At 36.1% G+C, this 25,426-nt stretch overlaps 2 protein-coding genes across 3 annotated transcripts in view; both read left to right on the top strand.

Annotated features, from left to right (window-relative positions):
• LOC121379640 overlaps positions 1–2,819 on the top strand; it is a 19,745-nt gene extending 16,926 nt beyond the window's left edge. The window contains exons 5-6 of the mRNA XM_041508286.1: positions 1,216–1,389; positions 2,682–2,819. Coding sequence (XP_041364220.1) covers positions 1,216–1,389; positions 2,682–2,819 — 312 coding nt within the window. The remainder of the gene's footprint in view (positions 1–1,215; positions 1,390–2,681) is intronic.
• Positions 2,811–25,426, top strand: LOC121379394 (intracellular protein transport protein USO1-like). 2 transcript variants are annotated; one of them, XM_041507990.1, is made up of 12 exons: positions 2,811–2,841; positions 4,193–4,366; positions 6,447–6,593; positions 7,445–7,591; positions 9,320–9,466; positions 10,981–11,157; positions 16,662–16,886; positions 18,083–18,177; positions 20,720–20,780; positions 21,727–21,821; positions 23,279–23,440; positions 23,914–25,426. In XM_041507990.1, exons 1-12 carry the CDS (start codon positions 2,824–2,826, stop codon positions 24,179–24,181), a joined length of 1,716 nt encoding a protein of 571 aa, XP_041363924.1. In that variant the 5' UTR covers positions 2,811–2,823; the 3' UTR covers positions 24,182–25,426. The 2 variants fall into 2 exon arrangements, with proteins under 2 accessions (XP_041363924.1, XP_041363925.1); XM_041507991.1 differs by lacking the exons at positions 6,447–6,593; positions 7,445–7,591.

Below are 25,426 nucleotides of genomic sequence, written 5' to 3'. Positions count from 1 at the left end.
GACTTTGATCTTCATTTAAGAATAAAGAAGAGTAACCTCATTTCATGTTTTGAAGGATATTTATTTATAATTTAAATGTAAAGAAACTTTTCAGTTAACTAGGAAGAATAAAAAAATAAAGACATGGTGGCACTATTCCAAATTGGGTAATTTCATCTTAATAAATAAATGAAAGTTGTTTGTTACCATATGAATTTCTGCATTGTTCTTCATCATGGAATAGAGGTAGCTCATTTCATGTTTTCATGTTTTTTATTGGGAATGGTGAATGGTTTTCAGTTAACTGAATAGTAAATTGGTGCTATTAGATAATTAATACATGATGATAGTTGTGTTTAATTGAAGTTATTGTTTCTCATCAGGTGTAGAGGTCAAATTACTGTTTTGGTTTAGGTGAATGGTGAGTGTGAATAGTAAATTTTGGAGATATTACACAGATTATTGAGTTATTTAATAAGTGTATGAAAACTGTATTTGGTTTAGTGTGAATAGTAAATCTTGGAAATATTACACAGATTATTGAGCTATTTAATAAGTGTATCAAAACTGTATTTGGTTTAGTGTGAACAGTAAATCTTGGAGATCAATCTGATTAAAATTAGCTCTACTGGTCTACCAGTAGATCTAACAGCATTGCATGGACTCCCATGTCCAGGTGACATTTCATTTATAAATAACAATTTAAATATCGACCAATTACACTTCGCCTTTTATAGCGTTATTCGGGAGCATACAAATTATTAAAATATCGGGCGAGACCATTTATGCAATAGGCGAACTTGTTGGCCTATTTCAACATTAAAAAACAGGGGTAAAAATGCAGTAATAAACTCCGGATTGTATACTAGTATAAACAGATTTTATGGCTATACCATCACAGGGTTTTTCTTTTCGTCTTGAAACAAATTTTATATAAAAGTTTTATATTGAAATTAGTTTCTGGCATACTTCGTAATTCACCCGAATCATTTCGTATACCCTTGGCATAATCCCAAATGTTTTCAAATTCTTTTTAAATCACTGGCATGATTTTGCAAGTAAGCTTTTGATTGGTCAAATGAAAGGTCAACTGGACATGCGCTCCAACGGGGTGCTGTTAGATCCACAGGTAATAGTAATTAACCAGTGGAGCTAATTTTAATTAGATTGTCTTGGAGATACATGTGTATTACACAGATTATTGAGTTATTTAATCAGCGTTTGTTAACTGTTTAGTTGAGGCGTGAAAAGCTGATTCTTGAGTTGGAGTCTAAACTCCGGCTGTTAGGCTCTCAGGTGAAGACTCAAACTGACTGCACACAGCTTGAAGAGTTTCAGATGCTACCCAGTACCAGTACTTATGAAAAAAACGTCATCCATGCCACAGAAGAGAGGACAAAAATACTCCAAGGTTAGTTCTCTTTTTAGTTCTCAACGGACTGTCCAGAGTTTGCAGCCATTGCAGTCTTTTTTGGCAGCTAAAATTACATATTAAATACATTTTCATTTTAGAATATCAGTGTCTGTATATCTAGTGTGTTTGCGGTCATATGCTAATATTTGTAACAATTATTTTTTAATCTACTTCGTAATTTTTTTTTGTTCATACATACAAACTTATCAGAAGGTAAAATCCTGTTTGGGCTACTACAAACATTAGGATAGCATCAAATACCTCGTTTATACAGACACTGATGTCCTAAAAAAAAAAAAAAAAAAAGAAGATTTAATTGTAGTCATCAGAAAGGCACCATTATGTCATAAACGTGTTAAATGGCAGCAAATTTGGGATAGTTCCTTTGATGGTTAGATGAGGAGATTATGAACAAAGATTTTCTGTATCAGTGTACATGTATGTGGTGTGTGAGGTTGTAAATAAGTCACCAAGTGGTCCAGTGTGTCATGTTTCCACTCATTATGTTTGTAATTAGGACTTAATCTGAATACTGCAAGTAAACATTAACATAACTTCAAAATCCTTCTTGACAAACTTGAGGGTGTCATCCCACATTTTGAGGGGCATCAATCATTTCACCTGGCCCCATTAGTGGAAGCCTTGTGGATTGGTAGATTTTACTCTGTTGTTGATGTTCTGAGGCTGTTTCGGTGTGTTGATGTTCTGAGTCTGTTTGAGTTTGTGAGCTGTCTATCCATCTAGATAAATATAATATACAGTCAGGGTATTGGCAATTATTTTGACAGTTTATAACATGTAATAGGCCTATCCTCAAACTAGTAGACTTATACAAAGCAGAGAACCCATGTGCCACCAGTCAGATTAAAATTAGCTCCACTGGCCTTTTTTTTTTTCATTTCATTTTATTTCATCTTATTTTCATGCTTATATCCAATTAAAGTTCAAGCACGCTGTCCTGGGCACACACCTCAGCTATCTGAGCTGTCTGTCCAGGACAGTGGGTTAGTTGTAAGTGGTTAGTAAGAGAGAAGAGGGTGTAGTCGTCTTACACCTACCCAATGAGTCGTTAAAACTCGCTCTGGGTGGGAGCCGATACTGGGCTACAAAATCAGTACCTACCAGCCTTATGTCCGATGGCTTAACCACGACACCACCGAGGTTGGTATGTTATAGCCTGTGGTAGTTAAAGACCCAGTGAGCTGATTTTAATCAGACTGATGTGCCACTACATGTATTTTAAAATGTAAATTATAATTATTTTTAATCTGATTTGCTGGTGTCACAGAATAAGTGTAAGCCAACATGCAAAGACCGAGAACGGCTAGAGATGTTGCAGGCCGAGAACAAATCAGTGAAAGAGTTTCTGGTGAAGACCAGGTGTCTGCTCACAGCCGAAACTAATACGCGACTGATCTCAAGTTAACGAAATGAAGGAAAAACAGGAGGTAAGACAAAATAAGACGAGGTAAGTTTCTCTTACCTGTTGTGTTTCAGTGTTTGATTTAGTTGACCTTTCTCAGTTGATGCATTAGGTTATTTTCACTTGCAAGATGTGCCTCACAATTGGAACATTGTTCGATCTTCTTCAAACTTGAGCTAATGTGCATTGAGCTGCGGTTAGGCACCTCCCTACATTTTGGCCCAGCTCATCTGTCCTCGGTAGCTATTCATATTAGATGAGCCTCTTCCCTTTGACCAATCCAGCTCATCTGTCCTCGGTAGCTATTCATATTAGATTAGCCTCTTCCCTTTGACCAATCCAGCTTGGGATCAGAAGCTCCTGCTGGTATAGCAAGTTACCTCACCATGTCAAGGAATGGACCACCAGATAAACGGGTATATGAAACAACTGTTCATATATGTTTTGTCTGGAGGAACGTGCACAATTAAAAAATTCCTAGTTTCTAATCATAGACATGACAATCGTCCAGATTTTGTTTAAAATTCTGGATATCAGTGCTATCCAAAACCTGTTTCTGGTTTTGTTCTTTCACAGAAAGTTCACAGTAATGCTCTACTTTTCAAGACCTTACAAAGTTTTGTGGATTTTTTGTGTGTGTGTCCCGTTTAGTTTTTATCACTGCAGGTGTATAGCCGATTGGGCGACACAGTAGGTTGCTTCTATTACATTTAGGCCAAGTGTCGCAACTGCTTTTTAAGTTGGGTGGGCGAGATGTAGTCTGGTGGTAAGACACTCGCCTAATGCACGATAAGTTCAGGATCGATCCCCGACGGTGGGCCCATTGGGATATTTCTCATTCCAGCCAATGCACATTGACTGGTATATCAAAGGCTGTGGTATGTACTATCCGGTCTGTGGGTTGGTGCATATAAAAGATCCCTTGCTACTAATGGAAAAATGTAGCGGGTTTCCTCTCTGACACTATATGTCAAAATTACCAAATGTTTGACGTCCAATAGCCGATGATAAGTAAATCAATGTGCTCTAGTGGTGTTGTTAAACAAAACAAATTTTGACTTTAAAGTTGGATTTAGCTCAGTCGGTGAAGTGCTCACCTGAGGTGTGATGGGTCACAGGATTGATCATCCTCTATGGTCTTTTTTCCTGTTCCAACCAGTGCCCCACTACTGGTACATCAAAGGCCATGGTATGTATTTTCTTGTCCTGCAGACAAAAGAATAGAACCAAATTTTAAAAACCAAACCAGATGTTTTATTTAACGACACACTCAACACATTTTATTTACGGTTATATACGGTCGCAATAGCTAACAGCTGTAGTTTAAAATGTGCTTGGGTGTCATAAAACATTCCTTTCTTTTCCTTTCCCCACAGCAAACAAAGGGATTTGCTTCAACTATGGAGAAGTTGCAGGCAGAAAACAGACAGCTGCAACAAGCTCTTGAAGAAACAAAGTGTCGTCTGAATACTAAAACTAAGGCTTGTATGATGGCCGAAGAAAAAATGAAACATCTCTGCTGTCAGCTTGATGACCTGAAGAAACAAATGGTATCTCTTTAATGTTTCAGATTTCTTTATCTGTGTTTCTATATTTTATGGTGTGGGATCTAGTTCTGTTTTAGAGCATGTTGGTTTCCATGAAAGGACCTTTCTCCCAGGAAATCATAATTTTCTAAGCATAAACTAATTCAACTCTCCTGTGGCCGTGTATTGGCACCGAGTATTGCTGAATATAAAACTAAGCATGGTCAATCCAGTTCAGGCCTAATAACACTCCTGACTTGTGAAACATCAGGGGAAGCTATTTTGACATCACATAAATCATTCATAATTTGCATAATTTAAAAAAAAAAAAAAAAAAATTCCTAATGGTACCTGTATCAGCGTTTCTGTAGCTAGCACTCAGTTGTGAATCCCAAAAGATGTCAATTATTTCTGCCAATCACAGCTCCTGATTCTGTAACACCTGACATGTTTGCATTGACGATGGTGACCCTAGGTCCCCAGGGCTCGCACTATCGATAGCCAAATTAGCCATTGACTGAATTTTACCAAAAAAAATGGCTAATATAATCTGCCAGTGGCTAAAATTTTGGCTAAGTTCGTTTTCTGTCTTCTAATGTGAACAAACGGTTATATAATCTTATCCGACAACTGAAATATAATAATAATACCAAATATTCAATTAGCGTAATAGCGACCTTGTGACCAGTAACAAGAAACGGTGTTATCCAGAATACAGCATAATAATGTTTGCTTATTTTAATAATCATGGCATGTATTTAACATGTATGAAAGCAAAGTCTGAAAGGTCTGTAGCTTGTTATTTTAACTTTGTAAAGTCTTTAAACCAAAGTAATAAAAACGGACCGACAATGTGTGTCAGTTTAAATACACATGCTAGTTTAGGATCGAAAGACAAATAGGCTATCCATCTTTTTAATCGAAAACAACTGACGTAAATGGAATAGTTCTAATAACATGAAGTCAGCATTCTTAGGCTAGGTATTTTACAAGCTGAAATCAACAACAGCAACAACATGGTGCAAATTACTAAATTGTTGGGGTGGGGAATTGATGGATTACTTTTAAAAAACAAACAAGAAACCCCAACAGTTCAAACCAATGATGAGCTCTATTGAAAAAAAAGAGAGTATTGGCTCTCAAATTATTATTTGGAGAAAAAATAAAAAATAAACATCGACCCACCCCCATATTTCTGTATGTTTGTTGATTTAATGTCATAGGCCTTAAAAATGGGGGTGGGCTGCACTGGCTTCCAACTCTGAAGATAGTGCATATATTCCCCCCCCCCCCCCCCCCCCCCCCCCCCCCCCCCCACGTTGAAAAAGACTAAAACATTTTCGTTATGGCTAATAAAAATCCCATTTCACTAATATTTTGGCTATGGTGAACCCTGGGTCCCATTTGGATACTGCACCGAACCCATGAATTTCTTTGCCGGCACTATAAAAATTGTAACATTCCCAAATAAGGACTGACCTCTGTGATGAATCTTCAGATAGAATAAAATTTTAAAGCATGTTTTGTCCCAGGAACGAAAATGGAAAATAGTAGAGAATTATAAAATGGCGTCCAATTTGCATCATATTAAAATGATTCAACATTGCTAATTTCCAGATAATTTTTATTTATCGGGACAAATTCTATTGCATTTCTAAAATATCAATGTACCCAAAGAATTTTTTATTATTATTTTTTGTGTTTCGATATCGTCAATATCATATATTAGGAATAAAATAATGTATTATGCTTGCCAGAGGCTCGCATAATACAATTTGTATTCCTAATATATGATACTGACGATACCAAAAAACAATGGTAATAACCTCTATATATTTACAATTATTTTTACAAATGACCATTAAAAATAAAGTTTCTTGCTCTTAAAATAGTTTATTAAAATGTATGTATGATAGCTGGCATATTTGTGGAAAGTATTGTGATTAAATCGAACCGTCAAATTTCGAAAATTAAAAAAATTAATCGTCCCATCCATAGTCCTGTCTATGGGAAAGTATATACATGTAGTAAAAATCCTTCACTGCTAATGTGAAAATGTACTGGGGTTTCCTCTGAAGATTGTGTGTCTGAATTATCATTTCAGGAGAAGTTGCAGACAGAAAACAGACAGCTGCAAGATACTCTTGAAGAAACAAAGTGTCGTCTCAATGCTGAAACTAAGGCTCGCATGAATGCTGAGGACAAAATCAAACGTCTCTGCTGTCAACTCAGTGAACTGAAGAAACAAATGGTAGGCCTATCTCTTTGTTTCAAATCTATTTATCTATATTTTATGGTGAGGTAGCTAGTTCTTTTTTTAAGCATTTTGGTTTTAATGAAAGGATTTTAGACTCAGGAAATCTAAGCATTAAAAATTTCAAATTTGCTGTGGCTGTGTACTGGTACAGAGTATTGCTGAATCAGGGGACAATATTTTAAAAGCTTAGGTAACCGGAAGTCAGTTCACGTGAGTTAGGTGAATATAGTTCTCATAATCGATGAGTTGGTTTCTACCTAATCCTAAAACACTTGAACTATGGTTCTGTGCTATATTGGTGGTTCAAATGTATTTAAAAATATAAACTGATTTTCACTTTCATTACTCATATATGGTACTTTTAATTTTAGAATGTAATTGCTCAACATGTAGGCCTAACCGATTGGCGGTTCTCGTGATTTTAAAGTTGCGTAACCGACACGCGAACAGAACAACTATTCTCGCGAAATATTGTGCCCTGTGAATATAAAATTAAGCATGGAAAATCCATTTCATGCCTAATAACACTCCCGACTTGTAAAACATCAGGGGAAGCTATTTTGACAACGCACAAATCATTCATGATGTAGGAGCTTGATCTCTAGCTCAATTGGTAGAGGGCTTGCCTGAGATGCTTGTGTCAGAGGATGAAACCCCCTTGGTGAAACCATTCTACTGTTGGGGGTTTTCAATCCCATCCAGTGCATCAAGACTAGTATATCAAAGGCTATGGTATGGGTTGACATCCTGTCTATGTGAAGATGCATGTTGAAAATCCCTTGTTGCTAATGTGAAAATGTACTGGGGTTTCCTCTGAAGATTGTGTGTCTGAATTATCATTTCAGGAGAAGTTGCAGGCAGAAAACAGACAGCTGCAAGAAGCTCTTGAAGAAACAAAGTGTCGTCTCAATGCTGAAACTAAGGCTCGCATGAATGCCGAGGACAAAACCAAACGTCTCTGCTGTCAACTTAATGAACTGAAGAAACAAATGGTGGGCCTATCTCTTTGTTTCAGATCTATTTATCTATATTTTAAGGTGTGGGAGCTAGTTTTGTTTTGAAGCATGTTGGTTTTAATGAAAGGACTTTTCACCCAGGAAATAAAATTTTCTAAGCGTAAAAAATTTCAAATTTGCTGTGGCTGTGTATTGGCAGAGAATATTGCTGAACATAAAATTAAGCATGGCCAATCCATTTCATACCTAATAACACTCCTGATATGTAAAACATCAGGGGAAGCTATTTTGACATCACTTAAAGGTAGGATCAACTCAAACAAGAGCCTTATATGTTGGAAAGATGCATACCCGGACCACCAACACATACTGACACTTTAGCAAATGAAAAACGCGTAATTTTAGAGTTAATAAAAAACATGATTATTCCTGCTAACTGGGGGAAGCCATTTTGTTTCGTTTTTGTGACGTCCGGTGGGATAGCTTGGGGCGAAGTGACGTCAGCTCCTGACCATCTCCTGTATGTACAGTGTAAACAAAAGCAGTAATTTTTGACAAGGCGCTTCTCTTTGATCAACCTGACTTGTAAAACAGCATAAATGACGTAATAATATAATAAACTATTAAACTAAATATATTTCAAGTTGCATTAAATGTACACTATTAGGCCTAGTGATATGCTACATTTGGAGCAAAAACGACAACCCATGATACCCGAGTGATAATTTTCTTTTCTTTGAGACTACGTAATTGGTCAGTTCTGTGGTTTTAGATGGAAAAGTCTACTTAATCAATAGTTTTACAGAACTATTTACAGTAATAAACCATGTCCATTACCATTTTAGGGGCGACAGTTAATATTCTACAATACCGGTATGTATTTTTGTGTCTAGACAGCGTCAGTTAATTGGCTCGTCTGGTTACCAATCAAATACACACCTGCCAATCAAGAATCACAGGTAGAAGCAACTAACAGCATAGACCAATTAAATAAGAAAACACTCCGTGTATCATTTCAGTTCGTAGGTTAAAGCATGGACAAAACATTGTTAATTATTTCAACTTGTTGTGTAGCCACTTTGACAATGGTATTTTATTTTGTATTGAAAAATAATATATATATAGAGCTGGATGTACTTACTGCTGGCTTACTGGGATGTGTATTATTACAGAACATTGCAATGTATGACTATTTATCATCCCGCAAAAAACAGGTAGATTGTGTTTCTCTAGTTCTAAGGCTCATTCCTGACGTTACGCGTTAAGTATTACGTAACCACCAGCTCGCCAGAGGGCGTACTCACTGAGATGGTACAAAATGGCTGTGCCCGTTATATATAATAGCTGTGACATTTAACCGTTTTATTAATTAACTATACAATTATACTTGTTGATATTAAGCAATAATGTGCATTATATATCGTTGAATATGCATACCAGGCCAAATGCCTTAATTGTCCCTTCCTTTAAGTCATTCATAATGCAGGAGCCTGATCTCTAGCTCAATTGGTAGAGAGCTTGATTGGGGTGCTTGTGTCAGAGGATGAAACCTCCTTGGTGAAACCATTCTATTGTTGTTGTTTTTTACACACGCAACCAGCACATCATAGTATATCCAAAGGCCATGATATGCACTTTCCTGTCTATTGAAAATTTAAAAAATGAATCGTCCTGTCTATGGTGCATATTAAAAATCCCTTGCTGCTAATATGAAAATATAGTGGGGTTTCCTCTGAAGATTGTGTGTCTGAATTATCAATTCAGGAGAAGTTGCAGGCAGAAAACAGACAGCTGCAAGAAGCTCTTGAAGAAACAAAGTGTCGTCTCAATGCTGAAACTAAGGCTCGCATGATGGCCGAAGAGAAAAACAGACATCTCTGCTTTGAACTTGATGACCTGAAGAAACAAATGGTATTTCTATGTTTCTATATTTTATAATTAAATTTCCGTTACATTCATTACAACATAACATGATCCCATTGGTCTAGACATAGCAACGGGAGTTTGTTCATTTCCAGATAAACGTAGAAATTATGTCGTCAAGGAACGTCATATCTGATGACGTCATTTTATATGGGCAAGTTGTCTTTTTGAGCATTATTGTTTGTGGACCAAAAATAATTCAAAATAAAGTATGAAGTTTTAGTGTTATTATTAGCAAGTATGATTCAAATTTAAATATAAGTATTGTCTGTTATTTCTTTTATGTTCATCTGGGTATGAAAAAACAAATCGTCCGCAAACTTATGTGAGAACAACTTCGCCAATTCACAGTTTGTGGATGATTTTTTTTTGTTCATACCCCGATGAACGTAAAAGAAATAACAGACAATCCTTAAATGATGTGGGATCAAGTTCTGTTGGTGTCCATCAAAGGACTTTTCTCCCAGGAAATCAGTTTTCTAAGGTAAAACAAAATTCAAATCTTCTGTGGCTGTGTTTTGTTTCAGAGTATTGCTGAATATAAAATTAAGCTTGGCCAATCCAGTTCAGGCCTAATAACACTCCTGACTTGTAAAACATCAGGGGAAGCTATTTTGACATCACATAAATCATTCATAATGTAGGGTTGGGATCTTGCTCAGGTGTTTTGGTTGGACTCATTCTCTTATTGTTTGTTTTTTCCCAATCCCAACCAGTGGTATATTAAAGGTGATGGTATGTACTGTCCTGTCTGTGGGGAAAGTGCATATTATAAAACAAATCCCTTGCTGCTAATGGAAAAATGTAGCAGGTTTCTTCTGAAGACTGCATGTCAGAATGGCCAAATGTTTGACATCTACTAGTTGATGACTAATACATAAATATTAATGCTCTTGTTGTGTCATTAGCCCAAACAAACTTTATCTTTCATTCATAATGTTTAGTCCGTTTGCGTCAAAAGGGAACCTATGAATTGGCATGTAAGTTTATAATGAATTTTAGTTTTGATGGTAATTTGTTAAGAAACTGTTTTATTTACACAGATATTTTTTAAAACAAATTATATTGAGTTGGTATGGATTTAAAACTTAATAATATGTTAATCAAATTTTAACTTTATTCATTACAGATTCGTTACATTGCATTTCATATGTTCCTTTTTAACACAAATGGACTATTAGTGTTGTGGATTTTAGGATTTGATTTCAATCAGACTGATTTCTCGTTCCAGCCAGTGCACCATGACTGGTATATCAAAGGATGTGGTATGTGCTATCCTGTCTGTAGGATGGTACATATAAAAGATCTTTTGCTACGAATGGAAAAAAGTTACAGATTTTCTCTGTAAGAATATATGTCAGAATTACCAAATGTTTGACATCCAGTAGCCGATGATTAAAAAATCAACATGCTCTAGTGGTGTCATTAAACAAAACAAACGTTAACTTTTCAATCAGACTTGAGTTTAGTTTCTGTGAGAAAATGTTTTGTTATTTTCACAGCAAGCAAAGAAGCATGTTGAGCAGACTGTGGAGAGTCTGCAGGCCGACAACAGTGCACTGCAGCAATCTCTCGAGGAGACCAAGTCTCGTCTCGCCGCCGAAACTAGGGCTCACAAGACATCCCAGCAGAAAATCACAGAACTCTGTATTCAAACTGAACAACTCAAAAAGGAAAAGGTATCTCTATCCATAGGTGGTCAAATGTTGGGAAAGTTTTCTACCCGTTACCCCCCCCCCCCCCCCCCCCCCCCCCCATTACATTATTATACAGTGAAACCCCTCAAAACCGGACAGCCATGGGACCAAGATAAAAGCCTGGTTTTACGGGGTATCCGGTTTACAGATGTTTCAGTATTGAGGTAAACCATTTGTTGGTTGGTGTTCTCTACTGATATAGTAACTAATAAAACTGCAAAAAACAACAACAATCAAATTTGAATAAAACAAAACATTTGATGCCACTGGAACCCTTAAACTCCAGCACTAACAGTTCTTTAACAAATTCATTGGTTTTCTCTTGAATAATAGGGCCAGATATGGGAATGTTTTTAACACGAAACCAATGCCACACCAGTTCGTTGAGTTCATAAAACTTTTATACTGTACCTTATAAGAGTCTTGTTTCTTTATAATGTCTCTAGCAGTCGATTTACCAATCCCAAAACTTTCATTCAGTGCTTTCAATGTCAGTTTAGATACACTTTCGAACTTTCAGATTATTTTAAGTTTATCATCAAGCGATGATTCAACATGGCGGCGTTTCGCTGCATGTTCCAACATGTCAAAAATGAAACACTGTTGACAAATTTTCCACCAAACCAAGCCAAACAATTTAACCTTGGTTATTCTATTTTGTTAAATAAACTTTGCAAAGATAAAAAAAAAAAAAAATAACAAAAAAAGTGTTCAAACAATTGGGGAAAATGAATTAAATTCCTAGTTGCTTTGCCATTCATTGCGGTAATTGTGAGACGTACATGTAGGCTATGAAAAGAAGCTCAATCAAATTCGTAAGTTAATCTAACTTTGTAACAATCGAGCAAAGAATAAAGGGAGTACATATGTTTCCTCCAGTTATTTAAACATCAAAGCTGTTAACTAATCCCTTAATTGGTATTTGTCAACTGCAGAACAGTGACACAGGAGCATGCGCACATGCATTTAGCTCTGCTTACACAATCACGTTATCGGCTGAGTGGATATTCAAAGTAATGCAGTAATGATTGACGTCGGTGTGACCGTCCGGTTTTCTGAGGTAAAATTTGCATTAAAGGAACACAATGGGACCAGATAATTTCGTCCGGTGCAGTTTAGAGGGGTTTCCGGTTTAGAGGTAAATTTTAGTGTTAAAAGATACGCAAATCACGGGACTGTGTAAAACGTCTGGTTTTGCAGGAATTCCAGTTTACTGAGGGTCTGGTTTTGAGGGGTTTCACTGTATATTAATATAAAGAGGGAACTTCACCATAACCCTAAATCTAACTTTAAAGGTGAGGTCAACTCAAACAAGAGCCTTATGTGTTGGAAAGATGCATACCCGGACCACCAACACATACTGACACTTTAGCAAATGAAAAACGCGTAATTTTAGAGTTAATAAAAAACCATGATTATTCCTGCTAACTGGGGGCAGCCATTTTGTTTCGTTTTTGTGACATCTGGTGGGATAGTTTGGGGCGAAGTGACGTCAGCTCCTGACCATCTCCTGTATGTACAGTGTAAACAAAAGCAGTAATTTTCGACAAGGCGCTTCTCTTTGATCAATCTGACTTGTAAAACAGCATAAATGACGTAATAAAGTATTAAACTAAATATATTTCAAGTTGCATTAACGGAACAAAATGGGGTTATAGTATTTTTCTCTGTTAAATATTCCAAAGGAAAAATTTACACTATTAGGCCTATTGATATGCTACACTGGAGCAAAAACGACAACCCAAGATACCCAAGTGATAATTTTCTTTTCTTTGGGACTACGTAATTGGTCAGTTCTGTGGTTTTAGATGGAAAGTCTACTTAATCAATAGTTTTACAGAACTATTTACAGTAATAAACCATGTCCATTACCATTTTAGGGGCGACAGGTAATATTCCACAATACTGGTATGTATTTTTGTGTCTAGACAGCGTCAATTAATTGGCTCGCTAGTTACCAATCAAATACACACCTGCCAGTCAGGAATCACAGGTAGAAGCAACTAACAGTATAGACCAATTAACTAAGAAAACACTCGTGTATCATTTCAGTACGTAGGTTAATGCATGGACAAACATTGTTAATTATTTTGACTTGTTGCGTAGCCACTTTGACACTAGTATTTTATTTTGTATTGAAAAATAATATATATGGGTCAATATCAAAATTGGTAACATTTTGTGTCCCGGCTCTAAATTATATTATAAAATGTATTTATTTCCCTTTTTTTTTCACAGAATATTACTTTGACATCTATACACAAAACCACACATATTTGTCATATATTTCGGACATTAGTTTTTAAAAAATCAGTATTTTATTTCAGAAATTATGCCAAAATCTCATGTCCCTTGCAAGGGGTGAAGTTATATAAAGTTTAATATTGTGTCAATTTTTTTTTTATTCTTTAACTCTTTTTGCATAAATGTAATCATGAGATATTAAGTAACAATACTGTGCTATTATGTCCAAACTGTTACCTCCATCATAAAATGTTCATACTTGGAGCTCCATGAACTTGGTCTTGTTGTACTTTCTACAAAGGATCTTCCACTTTCTGTCTTATCATTTGAATGTGGCCTTAATTCAGTAACTTGTACCAGAAGACAACATTTTTAATAAGTAAGTATATTTCTTTACATACAAATTTTGAGCATCCACTGTTGCTGTAGAAATTTAATTTTAAAATATTTAAGGAAATTATATTGTCTAAGAACACACCATGTACCAACCGGGCATTCTACATTTGACCTTGACCTTGTGTACATAATTGCTAAAATATTGTAAAATTTTCCTAACTGTTATAGTCCATACTGTTACTTCATCCCTTGCAAGGGACATGAGATTTTGGCATAATTTCTAAAATAAAATACTGGGTTTTTTTAAATTAATGTCCGAAATATATTACAAATATGTGTGGCTTTGTGTATTGATGTCAAAGTAATATTCTGTGAAAAACTGGGAAATAATATAATTTAGAGCCGGCACCCAAAATGTTACCAATTTTGATATTGACCCATATACATGTAGTGCTGGATATACTTATTGCTGGCTTACTGGGATGTGTATTATTACAAAACATTGCAATGTATGACTATTTATCATCCCGCAAAAACTAGGTAGATTGTGTTTCTCTAGTTCTAAGGCTCATGCCTGACGTTACGCGTTAAGTATTACGTAATCACCAGCTCACCAGAGGGCGTACTCACTGAGATGGTACAAAATGGCTGCGCCCATTATATATAATAGCCGTCACATTTAACCGTTTTATTATTTAACTATACGATTATATTTGTTGATATTAAGCAATAATGTGCATTATATATCGTTGAATATGCATACCAGGCAAAATGCCTTAATTGTCCCTTCCTTTAAAAGTAACCCTAATCCTAATTAATGGGGATAACCGTTGGATATTTGCCAAAGGTTATTGGGTTCTTTTTCTTTCTTTCTTTTTTTCTTCTTTTTTTTTTGGGGGGGTGGGGTGGTGGGGAGACTGATACTACATTATATCCCCATTCCTCCAACTACTTCAAGATATATGAACATTCAAGAAAATATTGTAACCATTTCCGTACTGAATACTGTGCAAAATTAATAGCAAAGCTTCATTAGCACAAACGTTTTTGATTTGAAACATTTGCCGGCCACATTTAAAACCACATCCTTATGCCTATATCTTTGTTCCCAGGCTCTTTACATATTATTTTAATGGTTGACTTTTCAATACCAAAACCTATAGTCCTTCCCAAAGGGAACACTTTTTTTCATAGTATGGAATTTACTACAAGTTACTTATTTCTGAGCCAATTGTTTTCTAAACTGCACACAATGATAATATTTCCAAAACACGTTTACTTTTCTTCTTATGTCAAACCAAACTGAAAGTACTAGTATTTACAAAGAAATTTTTTGTAGGAGGATGAGATGGACTATAGAAAGATAATTTGAATAGTCAGTCTTTAATGATATTTTAATTACACCTACCTAGACCCATCATTATTCTTAAGGAGGTGCGTTGATTTTTATTATGTTGGAATAATAAGTGTAATGACTGACTGTAAATTAAAATATTAACTTTGCAATAAAATTATTAACTATGCACTGCATGGTTTAAATCTATTTTACTGTATACATTGTATTTTGTATTCCCAATAACTAGTAAATATAGTGATTTTTACTTCTGTTGTCACATAAGTGCCGCAAAGCATCTTACAGCTTCAGACAAAAAATCTTTGAATTAATACGAAAGAAAGAAAGAAATGTTTTCTTTAACGACACATTCAACACATTTTATTTATGGTTATATGGCGTCAGACATATGGTTAAGGACCACACAGATTTTGAGACGAAACCCGCTGCTGCCACTACATGGGCTACTCTTTCCGATTAGCAGCAATGGATCTTTTATTTGCGCTTCCCACAGGCAGGGTAGGCCATCGGTCTACAGGCTGGTAGGTACTGGGTTGGGATCCCAGTCGAGACATAGGATTTTTAATCCAGATACAGACTCCAAACCCTGAGTGAGTGCTCTGCAAGGCTCAGTGGGTAGGTGTAAACCACTTGCACCGTCCAGTGATCCATAACTGGTACAACAAAGGCCATGGTTTGTGCTGTCCTACCTGTGGGAAGCGCAAATAAAACATCCCTTGCTGCCTGTCGTAAAAGAGTAGCCTATGTGGCGACAGCAGGTTTCCTCTAAAAAACAGTGTCAGAATGACCATATGTTTGATGTCCAATAGCCGATAATAAGATAAAAAATCAATGTGCTCTAGTGGCGTTGTTAAATAAAACAAACTTTACTTTTTTTTAACTCTTGGTCCTGTTTCCTAGGAGCCAAAATCAATTTTAAAACAAGATTTTCAAAAATTTGCATAAACTTAAAAGAGCCTTTATTTGAAATGAAAACATAAGAAATGTTATTTCCTGATATTTGACTCCAATTTGGCAAAACACTTTTTAACTTTACTTTATTAGGGGCCTATTAAGTTAACCTTTAAAGAGCCGGTTTTGTGATAGCGGATAGCGGGATGTAGCTCAGTGTTAGAGCACTCATCTCTCTCAGGACAGGATTTGGCTCAGTTAGTAGAGTGCTTTCATGAGGTGCGGGGGTGGGGGAAAGGTGTGTTTGGGGGATAATGCTCCACAGGGCACACCCTTCAGTTATATCAGAACAACTTTCATGCAGTGTTCTGTCTGTGGGAAAGTGCATATAAAATATTCCTTGCTGCTTTTTCAGTATGAGTAACCAGTGTAGTGACAGAGAGTTTCCCTCCCCCTCTCTCCCTCTCTCCCTCCCTCCTCTCCCTCTCTCTCTCTCTCCTCTCTCTCTCTCTCTCTCTCTCTCTCTCTCTCTCTCTCTCTCTCTCTCTCTCTCTCTCTCTCTCTCTCTCTCTCTCTCTTGCTTTTGCTGTGTGTGTGATAGATGTATGTATTCTATTTAATGTGCATACACCTATATCAGAGATTATTTATCTATGTTTAGATTAAATTCAATGAATACACCCAGGAGATACGAACACAGTCGAAAACGACACTGATTCAGGTGGCATCAGCAACCAGCCACAACACTCCATGTAAGGAATACCACACTCGTCCATGTAAGGAATACCGTGCTAGTCCATGTGAGGAATACCGCGATCATCCATGTGTCGAATACCATTCAGAGAACACCGTCACAGCCTCACAAGAGAAGATACACATGCTGCAGGTTAGAACTTCAGTACAATGTTTTAGGTAGTACTAAACCAGACAACTTCTGGCTGGGTCAAAGTTCAAGGTGCACGCAACTTTTGATAGAGAAGTAAACACCACAAGTCCTGTGATTGTTATAAATGTGAGTGTGTTGGTTGTAAAAAAAATTAGTTTCATCTGGGCTAAAAATGTATGCAATTTTATTTCATCCAGTACCACTGTGTCAAGTAGCCATGTACTTGGAACATGTATGGGGTACCTGTAAAAAAAAGTACTCAAATTTTGTGCTGAACTAGGGTAGTCATAGATGCTACCCGTTATCTCAGAAATGAGCAGCTTGACACCCATTTTTTTGTGATTCACTTTAAGGGTGAGGGGTGGTAGTATTTATATCCGTGGCGTTTATGTTGATTGATACGTTGCAGGTAGGAGCTTTAGCCACATATGTTATAATTGTCGTCTATGGGGTTTAATTTGGTAGTATACACCCTTTAGTCTTCCAACAAACGTATTACAGTTGACAACAGACAGTTTCAGCAAATTAACTTTTGCCTTGTACACAATAAAAATAACATATCTTACTATAATTTCACTTCATATCCAAATTGTCATCAATCTTAGAGTTCTTTATGGCACAAAGTGAAGTCAGTTGAAAGAGATAGGCTGTTAAACACAATGAACTTTGATGTGAAACATATTTTTTATATACATGTAGAATAGGTCTTTTATGAACTGAAGTTTACTTTGGCAAAACATTCACTAGACTGGTTTATATGCTTCATTTTAAGCCAAATGACCACGTCAAGGACCAGTCAAACAGTTTGCGAAAGTTAACATTGCTGAACATAAGGCTGGCTACTCATTTTCAAACATACTCGCTCAACTTATAAGACTATTTTCTTGGCAACACTGGTGTAGGCCTAGAACTTGCTGTTTTCAATTGATAAAACTGAAAAAAAAGGAGAGAGAAAAACATGTACTGGGTATCAGTTATTTTGTGCAGAATCTCTGCATATACAAAACTTGAATTGGCACACTGAAATACTTTTTGTTCCAGATTGAATAATACTCGTCAAAAACACCATACACTGACAAATGAAATATAATGCACATTATGCATGGAATATGGAACTATTCTGTTAACACTGTACTTGTGTGTTACAGTAAGCAGTTTGACTGTGTTAAAGCGTGGAGGTCAATGTCTATTTGCAGGCGGAGGTGTGTAAATTACAAGAAGCACTCGGTACTCGGAACAACTTGGTTGAATTAAAGTATCAGAAGAAAAACTTGGAACTTGAACAGAAATAGTAATTAAAAAAAAAGACTTAACCTCAAGTTAAATTTGTATAATATAAAATGTTTGTTAGATCTGATTTTTCATGTTGCAGGGTAATTGTTTTATACAGGGACCCATATTTATATAACTTTAAACATTCATGTATCAGGGGCCTAATTCACAAAGGTCTCTTGGGCTCTGCTAGACAACAGAGCATCCTCTTTGCAAGTCTTTTAACTTGCGAGATCGCAAAGTTGCGAGAGTTTAGTGAATTAGGCCCCTGGCCTATAGGAACAGTATTTGGAATTGGGTTGAGGGCACAGCCTCGGGGATGGGGTAAACTAGCCATATTTTTATCTTTATTTATATAGAGTAGGACAATTTTGTTTTACATTTTCATACTCAAGTGGGGGAGGAGGTTGTCACAGTCCCCCTCCAACCTGTATAAAGTTTCCAGACATGCTGTTTGTATAGATGAGACTATTAAATTCTCAAGTCTAGACTCAAACATGGTGTATCCATAAGGAGTTTGATAGATATGCACACACATTAATGAATGTGCTGTATCATGGATTATACTTATGTGAAACTTACCATAATGGATTAACAGTTTTTTGACCAACTTCTGATATGCCAATAAATGAAGCACACATTGGTACAATGGTACGACAGTTTGGGTAATGTTAACTTGTGGGAAAGTAAACCCTCTTGGCTTTTTATAAAGCTTGACATGACATTGTTATGATGTTCAGAAACTAGAAAAAAATATGCAATTTATCTTTGATAGAACATCAGTTATCTAGAAAAATGAAAAGTAGATTTGGGTGACTAAGTAATAGAAGAAAGTGTAATATCTATAGTCTTCCCCATTCTTCAACAAAAATGTTTTTTGTAAGTAATTTCACTTTGGTTTGACAAATAAGAAGAAATATTAAAGTGTTTTGGAAATAAAATAAAAAATACTATTTTCTGTCCAATTTAGAAAACAGTTGGCTGAGAAATAAATAACTTGTAGAAAATTCCATAGTATGAAAAAAGGCATTCCCTGTGGGAAGGGCTATAGAATGTAAAGTTTGCAAACAACCACTGATATTTGCATTGTATGTCTGCAATGAAAACTCTGATACTGACAGTCTCTTCACCAGGAAATTTTGCAAACAACCACTGGTATTTGGTACAATGGTCACGACAGTCTCTTCACCAGGACATTTCGGGTATTTGCAATGTCTGCAAAAACTCTTGACACTGACAGTCTGTTCACCAGGACATTTCGCAAACAACCACTGGTATTTGCATTGTATGTCTGCAATGAAAACTCTGACACTGACAGTCTCTTTACCAAAAAACAACCACTATTCAGGGCTAAAAATTTATCTTGCATGCTGAAAAAAAAGTTACATGCACCATTAAAATTCATGCAGTTATACGATGCTAGAACGGCAATGACCTAAATTTATTAGACAGTACTGGAACGTTATACAACTGCGTTTATTACTGATTCTGTCAAATTTGAAAATTTCACCCAAAGTAAACGCCTCAGAAATCTATAATAGGCCTATTACAAAAACGTATGAATATTTGTGTTTTGTATTAAGCAAGTTATCAACTTTTTTAACTCGATAAGATATGTTGGTATAATATAAATTAGACTACGGAATTCGACGAGAAGTTGCGATTGAAATAATCACTGGCTGACTTCGAGTCAACTACGCGAGTAACGCACCTGCACATTCGCAATCATCTGATCAAGTGCCCATATCTGAGGTCGAAAATGTTCAAGGCAGTTACAGTGCTTTGTATTCACAGATCTGGCGAAGTTCAATTTGTCGGTGACGACAACAACTGTGTTATGCGCGTGGATACCCCAAAGTCGGTCTCGACCACCTTCCCTAATATCGTTCACGGATATAACCGAGATATTGCCGGCAATTTTCGCAAATATATTTCACGGAAATGACCAAAAGGGCACCATTGTTGTAAGTAGGATTATGGGATGCAAAATGGATGCGCCCATAAGATAAAAGTTATCGTTTTCATGTGGTCTGAGTCTGAATCTGGTAGACAACAGGATACTAGTATACACAATACACAGTACTTGAAAAATATTAGCGTGCACCCAGTTTTAAAAGTTACATGCACACGTAAAAAATCAGCATGCACCGGTGCATGTACTAACACTGCATTTCGAGCCCTGGTATTTGCATTGCATGTCTGCAATGAAAACTCTGACACTGACAGTCTCTTCACCAGAAAAGGCGAGCGATCACTCACTCCCTCCATACTCACCTGGAAAGTTTAGGGCAGCTGCAAATTGATTGCCTTGCAACCAAAATGTGAAACTTTATGTGCATTGCGATTGCCCACCTGGCACCATTTCTGGAGAGTGATCTTCAGCTTGCCTTGGCTTTGCTCACAGCAAAGACTGACTGAGGTTGGTTAGCTGCCAGTAAATAACGTACATGTAGGTTTGTTCATGTAATTCTTTACTGCAGCTTGATTACTGTCTGTTGTCTTAGCTCTGATTGTGAGGACGAGAGGAGTGAAAGATATTTGAAATGTGTTTGATCTTGCAGTTGTGAAGAGCAGCAGTGCATCAAAAAAGAGCTGGCTCTGAAGAATCAGGAAAATTGCAGGGTGAGTTATTCATCACAGACCTTGTGTTTTGAACGATGCAAAGTCCAACTGGATCAACTAATTATAGGCTAGGCAACTTGTATTTTTTTCATCTTTAATGAACTTTGAAATTTATCATCCGAACTGAGAACTTAACTTTTTAAAAGCAGGGAATATGGCTTTGCAGGAATGCACGAGTGCAGGAATTTCAGCAGGGGGATCTATAGTCTGACCCATCCTCTTATGTAAATAATTTCACTTTAATTTGACGTAAGCAAAAAAAAAAAAAAAAGTGTTTTGGAAATAACAAAAACAACAGCTACTTTTGTGTGCAATTTAAAAAACAATCAAACAAATAAATAACTTGTAGTAAATTCCATTGTATGAAAAAAGGCATTCCCTGTGGGAAGAACTATAGGAGGGGAGATTTGAGTAAAGCTCCCCTGGAAAATGCATTGGAAAAAAAAGGAGAAAACCACTGTACATGCCCTGTTTGTAGAGATTTAACTTGCTAACAGGGGTTATTCCGTTACGTTATGGTATTTGCATAAGAGACGAAAATTCACACAAAATAGATCGGTTGAGTACACACAATTGGTAAGTGTTAAGAAAATGTTTTAGTGCCAAATTGTTTTAAGTTTTACGGTAAGGGCCTGTTTTCCTACAGAGTTTTAAAATGGAAGAGTGGTCAAGACTTTCATAAAATTTTGATATTTATTACATATAGTGAAAATATTTGTGTAGGCGTGCATTTTTAGTACTTTCATGTGATGCTATGATACTTTTACTTTTCACATGCTCATTCCTCCATTATCAACTCCTGTTCACTACATGGTACTTTCATGTGTGCTATGATACTTTTACTTTTCACAGCTCAAATATCCTGTGTTGCATTTGATGAAATTATATTTAAGACTATCCCAGTCTTGCAAGTAATGGAGCAAACGAATTGAAACTTTATTTTCAGCTGCAGGAAGAAATGCGAGAACTCAAGGAGCAGCTATCACACAGGTCAACCGGACTCCATCAAGCCTCGGGATCCCATCAGAAACCAAATAAAAGGTGCTCAACATGCTGAAATATATAACTGACTGTATATTATAGCTAGGGCTTTATTTATTGCATTGGCTATTTTGACTTGGGGTACCGTATATTTTATTTTATTTCAAAACCTTAATATAGATTTTTTTTTTAATTAATAAAATGAAATGATGCCCTAAAGTTCTTTTGCAGAGCTTTGAATCTCAAACATTTTATTACATTGCAAGTCTTCCCACCCTAATATTAATATGTTAGCCCTCCATTAGCTCACTATAACTCTGCCCTTCGTCTTCTGAATTTAGTCATTGTCAGCTCACTACCCAAAATGACACACTATATACAGTTGTGGTCAGTGTAAAGAGATCTAGTGTTCGAGGCAGTCGAGCCCAGGCAGGAGCAACATGTATCTTGTTGGCAGAGGTTTAGTCCCAAGTGTGATAGGTTACAGGATCAATTCATGCCAATGAATCCATCAAGTTAATATTACTCACTCCAACCAGCTTGTCTGTGACAATGTCCAAATAAAATTGCCCTTGCATGTGTGGTGGCAACAGGTGTTGATCAAAAGTTGCAGGTACCATATTTTAAATATTCAATAGTCACTGATAAACAATGTGCTGGGGTGGCCCTAAATTTCTTTCTCATTAGGTTATGCCCGTTTGGTTTCTTCTGTCCACATCTTGAGTAATGCACTGCAATTGTCGTGTTAGGTACTTGTTAGTAATAGTGGCTGATAAATCAATCTGCTACAGTTTATTTTGCCTTTCCTTTCTGACCTACACCACCCCTCACCAGGCTGTAGTTTGTATATACTTTCCAGTGAAAGATCGCCCACTAAGGCAAATGCAGTAAGTGACAATCGCATATAAAATTAGTTAATGTATAAATTTGGGTATTTTAAAAGATGCATTCTGAGAGTACTGCTAAAGCAATACATGTCCCCCACCGGTTCCCACAGCTGTTCATATCTCATAAGTTTAAGGGCCATAAATATGTCCAACATGAATAAATTACATTTTTTTTACAGAGTTATGACCCTTGAATATATTCCCATGGATTGATCTGGTCATAACTGTCAATAATGGGTAAATCCCGTCCTGTAACCGTACATGATAAAGCTATTTATACAAAATTTCAGCTTAATATCTGGAGGTATTTCAGAGGGAAAAAGACTGGAAAACTATATGGACACGAAACCTATAGTCCACTCCGTTTGGACCAGTAGGGGACTAATAAGCATCAAAATATATAGTCAGAATCTATAGTCAAACACTAATCTGAGGAACAGTCAATTCAACTGCTTAATAAAGTCTACCAGAAGGATAAAAGTTGCCAAAATATATTCTCTCAAAATCGTTAATTCATCACATTTAATACTGCCTTTTGCCTTAAATGGGCAGCATAGCTCTATGACAAACGTGTAGTTTCTGATATTCAGTGCTGACACCGTGGTTACATGGTTGTTTTCTTCGTTTTAGTGGAGTCTCTCAAATGAATTTTGAGGTCACCGTTGAAAGCAGCCTGCACAGTATCACAAAAGACAAAGAAGCAGACAGACGGCCAGCCAGCTCACACATGATGCTCAACAGTACACATGTATCTGGCACAGGTCACAACAATTCATTAACCCAGAACTCCAGGTTAGCACTTGTCCTAGCTGCGATTGCTCTCTAAAACTATAGTTTGGTTTGACATAAGAAGAAAAGTACAAGTGTTTTGGAAATAACAACCAAAAATCCCCTAATTTTGAGTGCAATTTAGAAAACAATCGGCTTAGATATAAATAACTTATAGTAAATTCCATAGTATGAAAAAATGCGTTTCCTGTGGGTAGAACTATACACTTCTATATTTAAGCATTTGGGATGGGGGAGATAGAAATAGTTGAAATAGATTTGTATGATTTCATATGTAAGGATGTTTATATGCATTTTCTTGTTGCAATTCTCGCCAGATAAGCACATGAATCACATTATAACTTCACTCAAGTGATGTCAATTAAATTTATTGATTTGTTCATGTTTTTAATTGATTGTGTTGAAACTTCATTGTTTTAAACCCACCAAGATGATATTTCCCAGGGTTTTTTTAACTTAACTTGTTGACATTTCAGGTTGCCTAAAACACGAACCGAGAGGATAAATGAACTGATTGCCAATTCCCAAGAGCGTGCCAAACAGCTGCTAAACAGCGATGCATACAACAAAACATTTAACAATAATACCTATGCAACTCAAAAGTTCATCAATAATCTGCGGCATGGATGTTTTATTAAGAATGGCATTTCACAAAATAGTGACTATTCTTTATGTCACTGTGGTCCTGTGTATTTGACAATGCGAAAAACAAAGTCTGAGCACCTCTGCCGTATTACCCAGTGAAGATTCAGTCACTCTGCAGCATCCTGTACAAGTTTCAGACCTTAAAGCGGATTACTAAACATTACTATCAGTTGATTTAGTTCTTTTTAATTAATCTCAGGTTAATGAAAAAAGTAATTTACTCATTGATAATATTAATAGCAAAATTCAATCAAGTCTGGAGTTAGTACTGGAGAAAATATGATTGCTTCACTTAAGTGTAAAAATTTATTTATTGTTTTCTGCCTCTTTCCAATCAAGGTTCAGGTATTTCTGTCCTGGGCACGGCCTCTGACCTTGCCAGTGATCATATTCGGGACAGATTATACCTAAAATAAACATGTTTTTATACTAAAACTTGAAAGAGGCATTTGATCTAGATCACTGTATGAAATAAATTATTTTCTATTGACCGATTTCATTTGGTTTAAATTTCTGTATTCGGTATGATCGAAGTAGAAAAGAAAAAGTCAGTAGTCAAACGTTTAAATAATATATGTAGATATGATTTTGCTTGTTTAGTAAATATATTAATGTTTATTTATCTGTTTTTTAAAATACCGAATTAATATTTTATATTTTTAATATTTTATGTTTTTACTGTGATACTGTTTTGTATGCGTGTGTATGCGCATGCATACGTGTGTATTCCATTACGTTACGTTACTATGCTTCTTCATCAATTGTTTTGACAAATCAGCACTTCTCAACCTATGGTATCTTAATTCACAGTTTTCAGTTGTGTTGATGATTCAGAGTTTTATCACTTATGTTTCTAGACTCCTATAATCAGCACCCTTCCCCACCATTCTCCAAAGGCTATGTTGTTTTTTATTCCCAAGTTTGGAGTGAAAACTTCCCAATGAATAATTCCCAAAATGTTTTTTATTATTAAAAGATATATTTTAAAAATGATACTAACACTTGACAAACACACTTCCCTCCTCTATAACGTTTAGCACATGTATAGTTTTACTCTTTTAAATTCTAACTTAGCTTAATGAGATGTTTTTGAAATGAAACTGAAAATTAACTCTCTTTTTTGTTGTTTTTGGTAAAACAACACTAAAATTCCCAAAGTCAAAGTCATGGGCATTGAGCCCAATTAGAAAATAAAACCTTGTGGTTAATACACACACCAAAGCAATATTATCATGTCAACGTGGATTCTCCTTTCATTGACTTGCAGTCTTTGGAATGATAAACTTGAATTATCCTACTGGGTGAGGAACAAAGAAAGCAGTGTTTTATTTAACATTGCACTCA

Source organism: Gigantopelta aegis, chromosome 8 (genome assembly GCF_016097555.1).
Source record: "Gigantopelta aegis isolate Gae_Host chromosome 8, Gae_host_genome, whole genome shotgun sequence".
Lineage (NCBI taxonomy): Eukaryota > Metazoa > Mollusca > Gastropoda > Neomphalida > Peltospiridae > Gigantopelta > Gigantopelta aegis.
Note: the sequence above shows the minus strand (reverse complement) of the source record. Positions and strands in the feature narration are given on the sequence as shown.

What these genes read in the sequence shown, in the direction of transcription:
- LOC121379394 (XM_041507990.1), top strand. An exon ending in ATGAACTGAAGAAACAAATG is followed by an intron (nt 7,592 to 9,319) that starts GTGGGCCTATCT and finishes TTATCAATTCAG; the next exon opens with GAGAAGTTGCAGGCAGAAAA. An exon ending in AACAACTCAAAAAGGAAAAG is followed by an intron (nt 11,158 to 16,661) that starts GTATCTCTATCC and finishes ATCTATGTTTAG; the next exon opens with ATTAAATTCAATGAATACAC.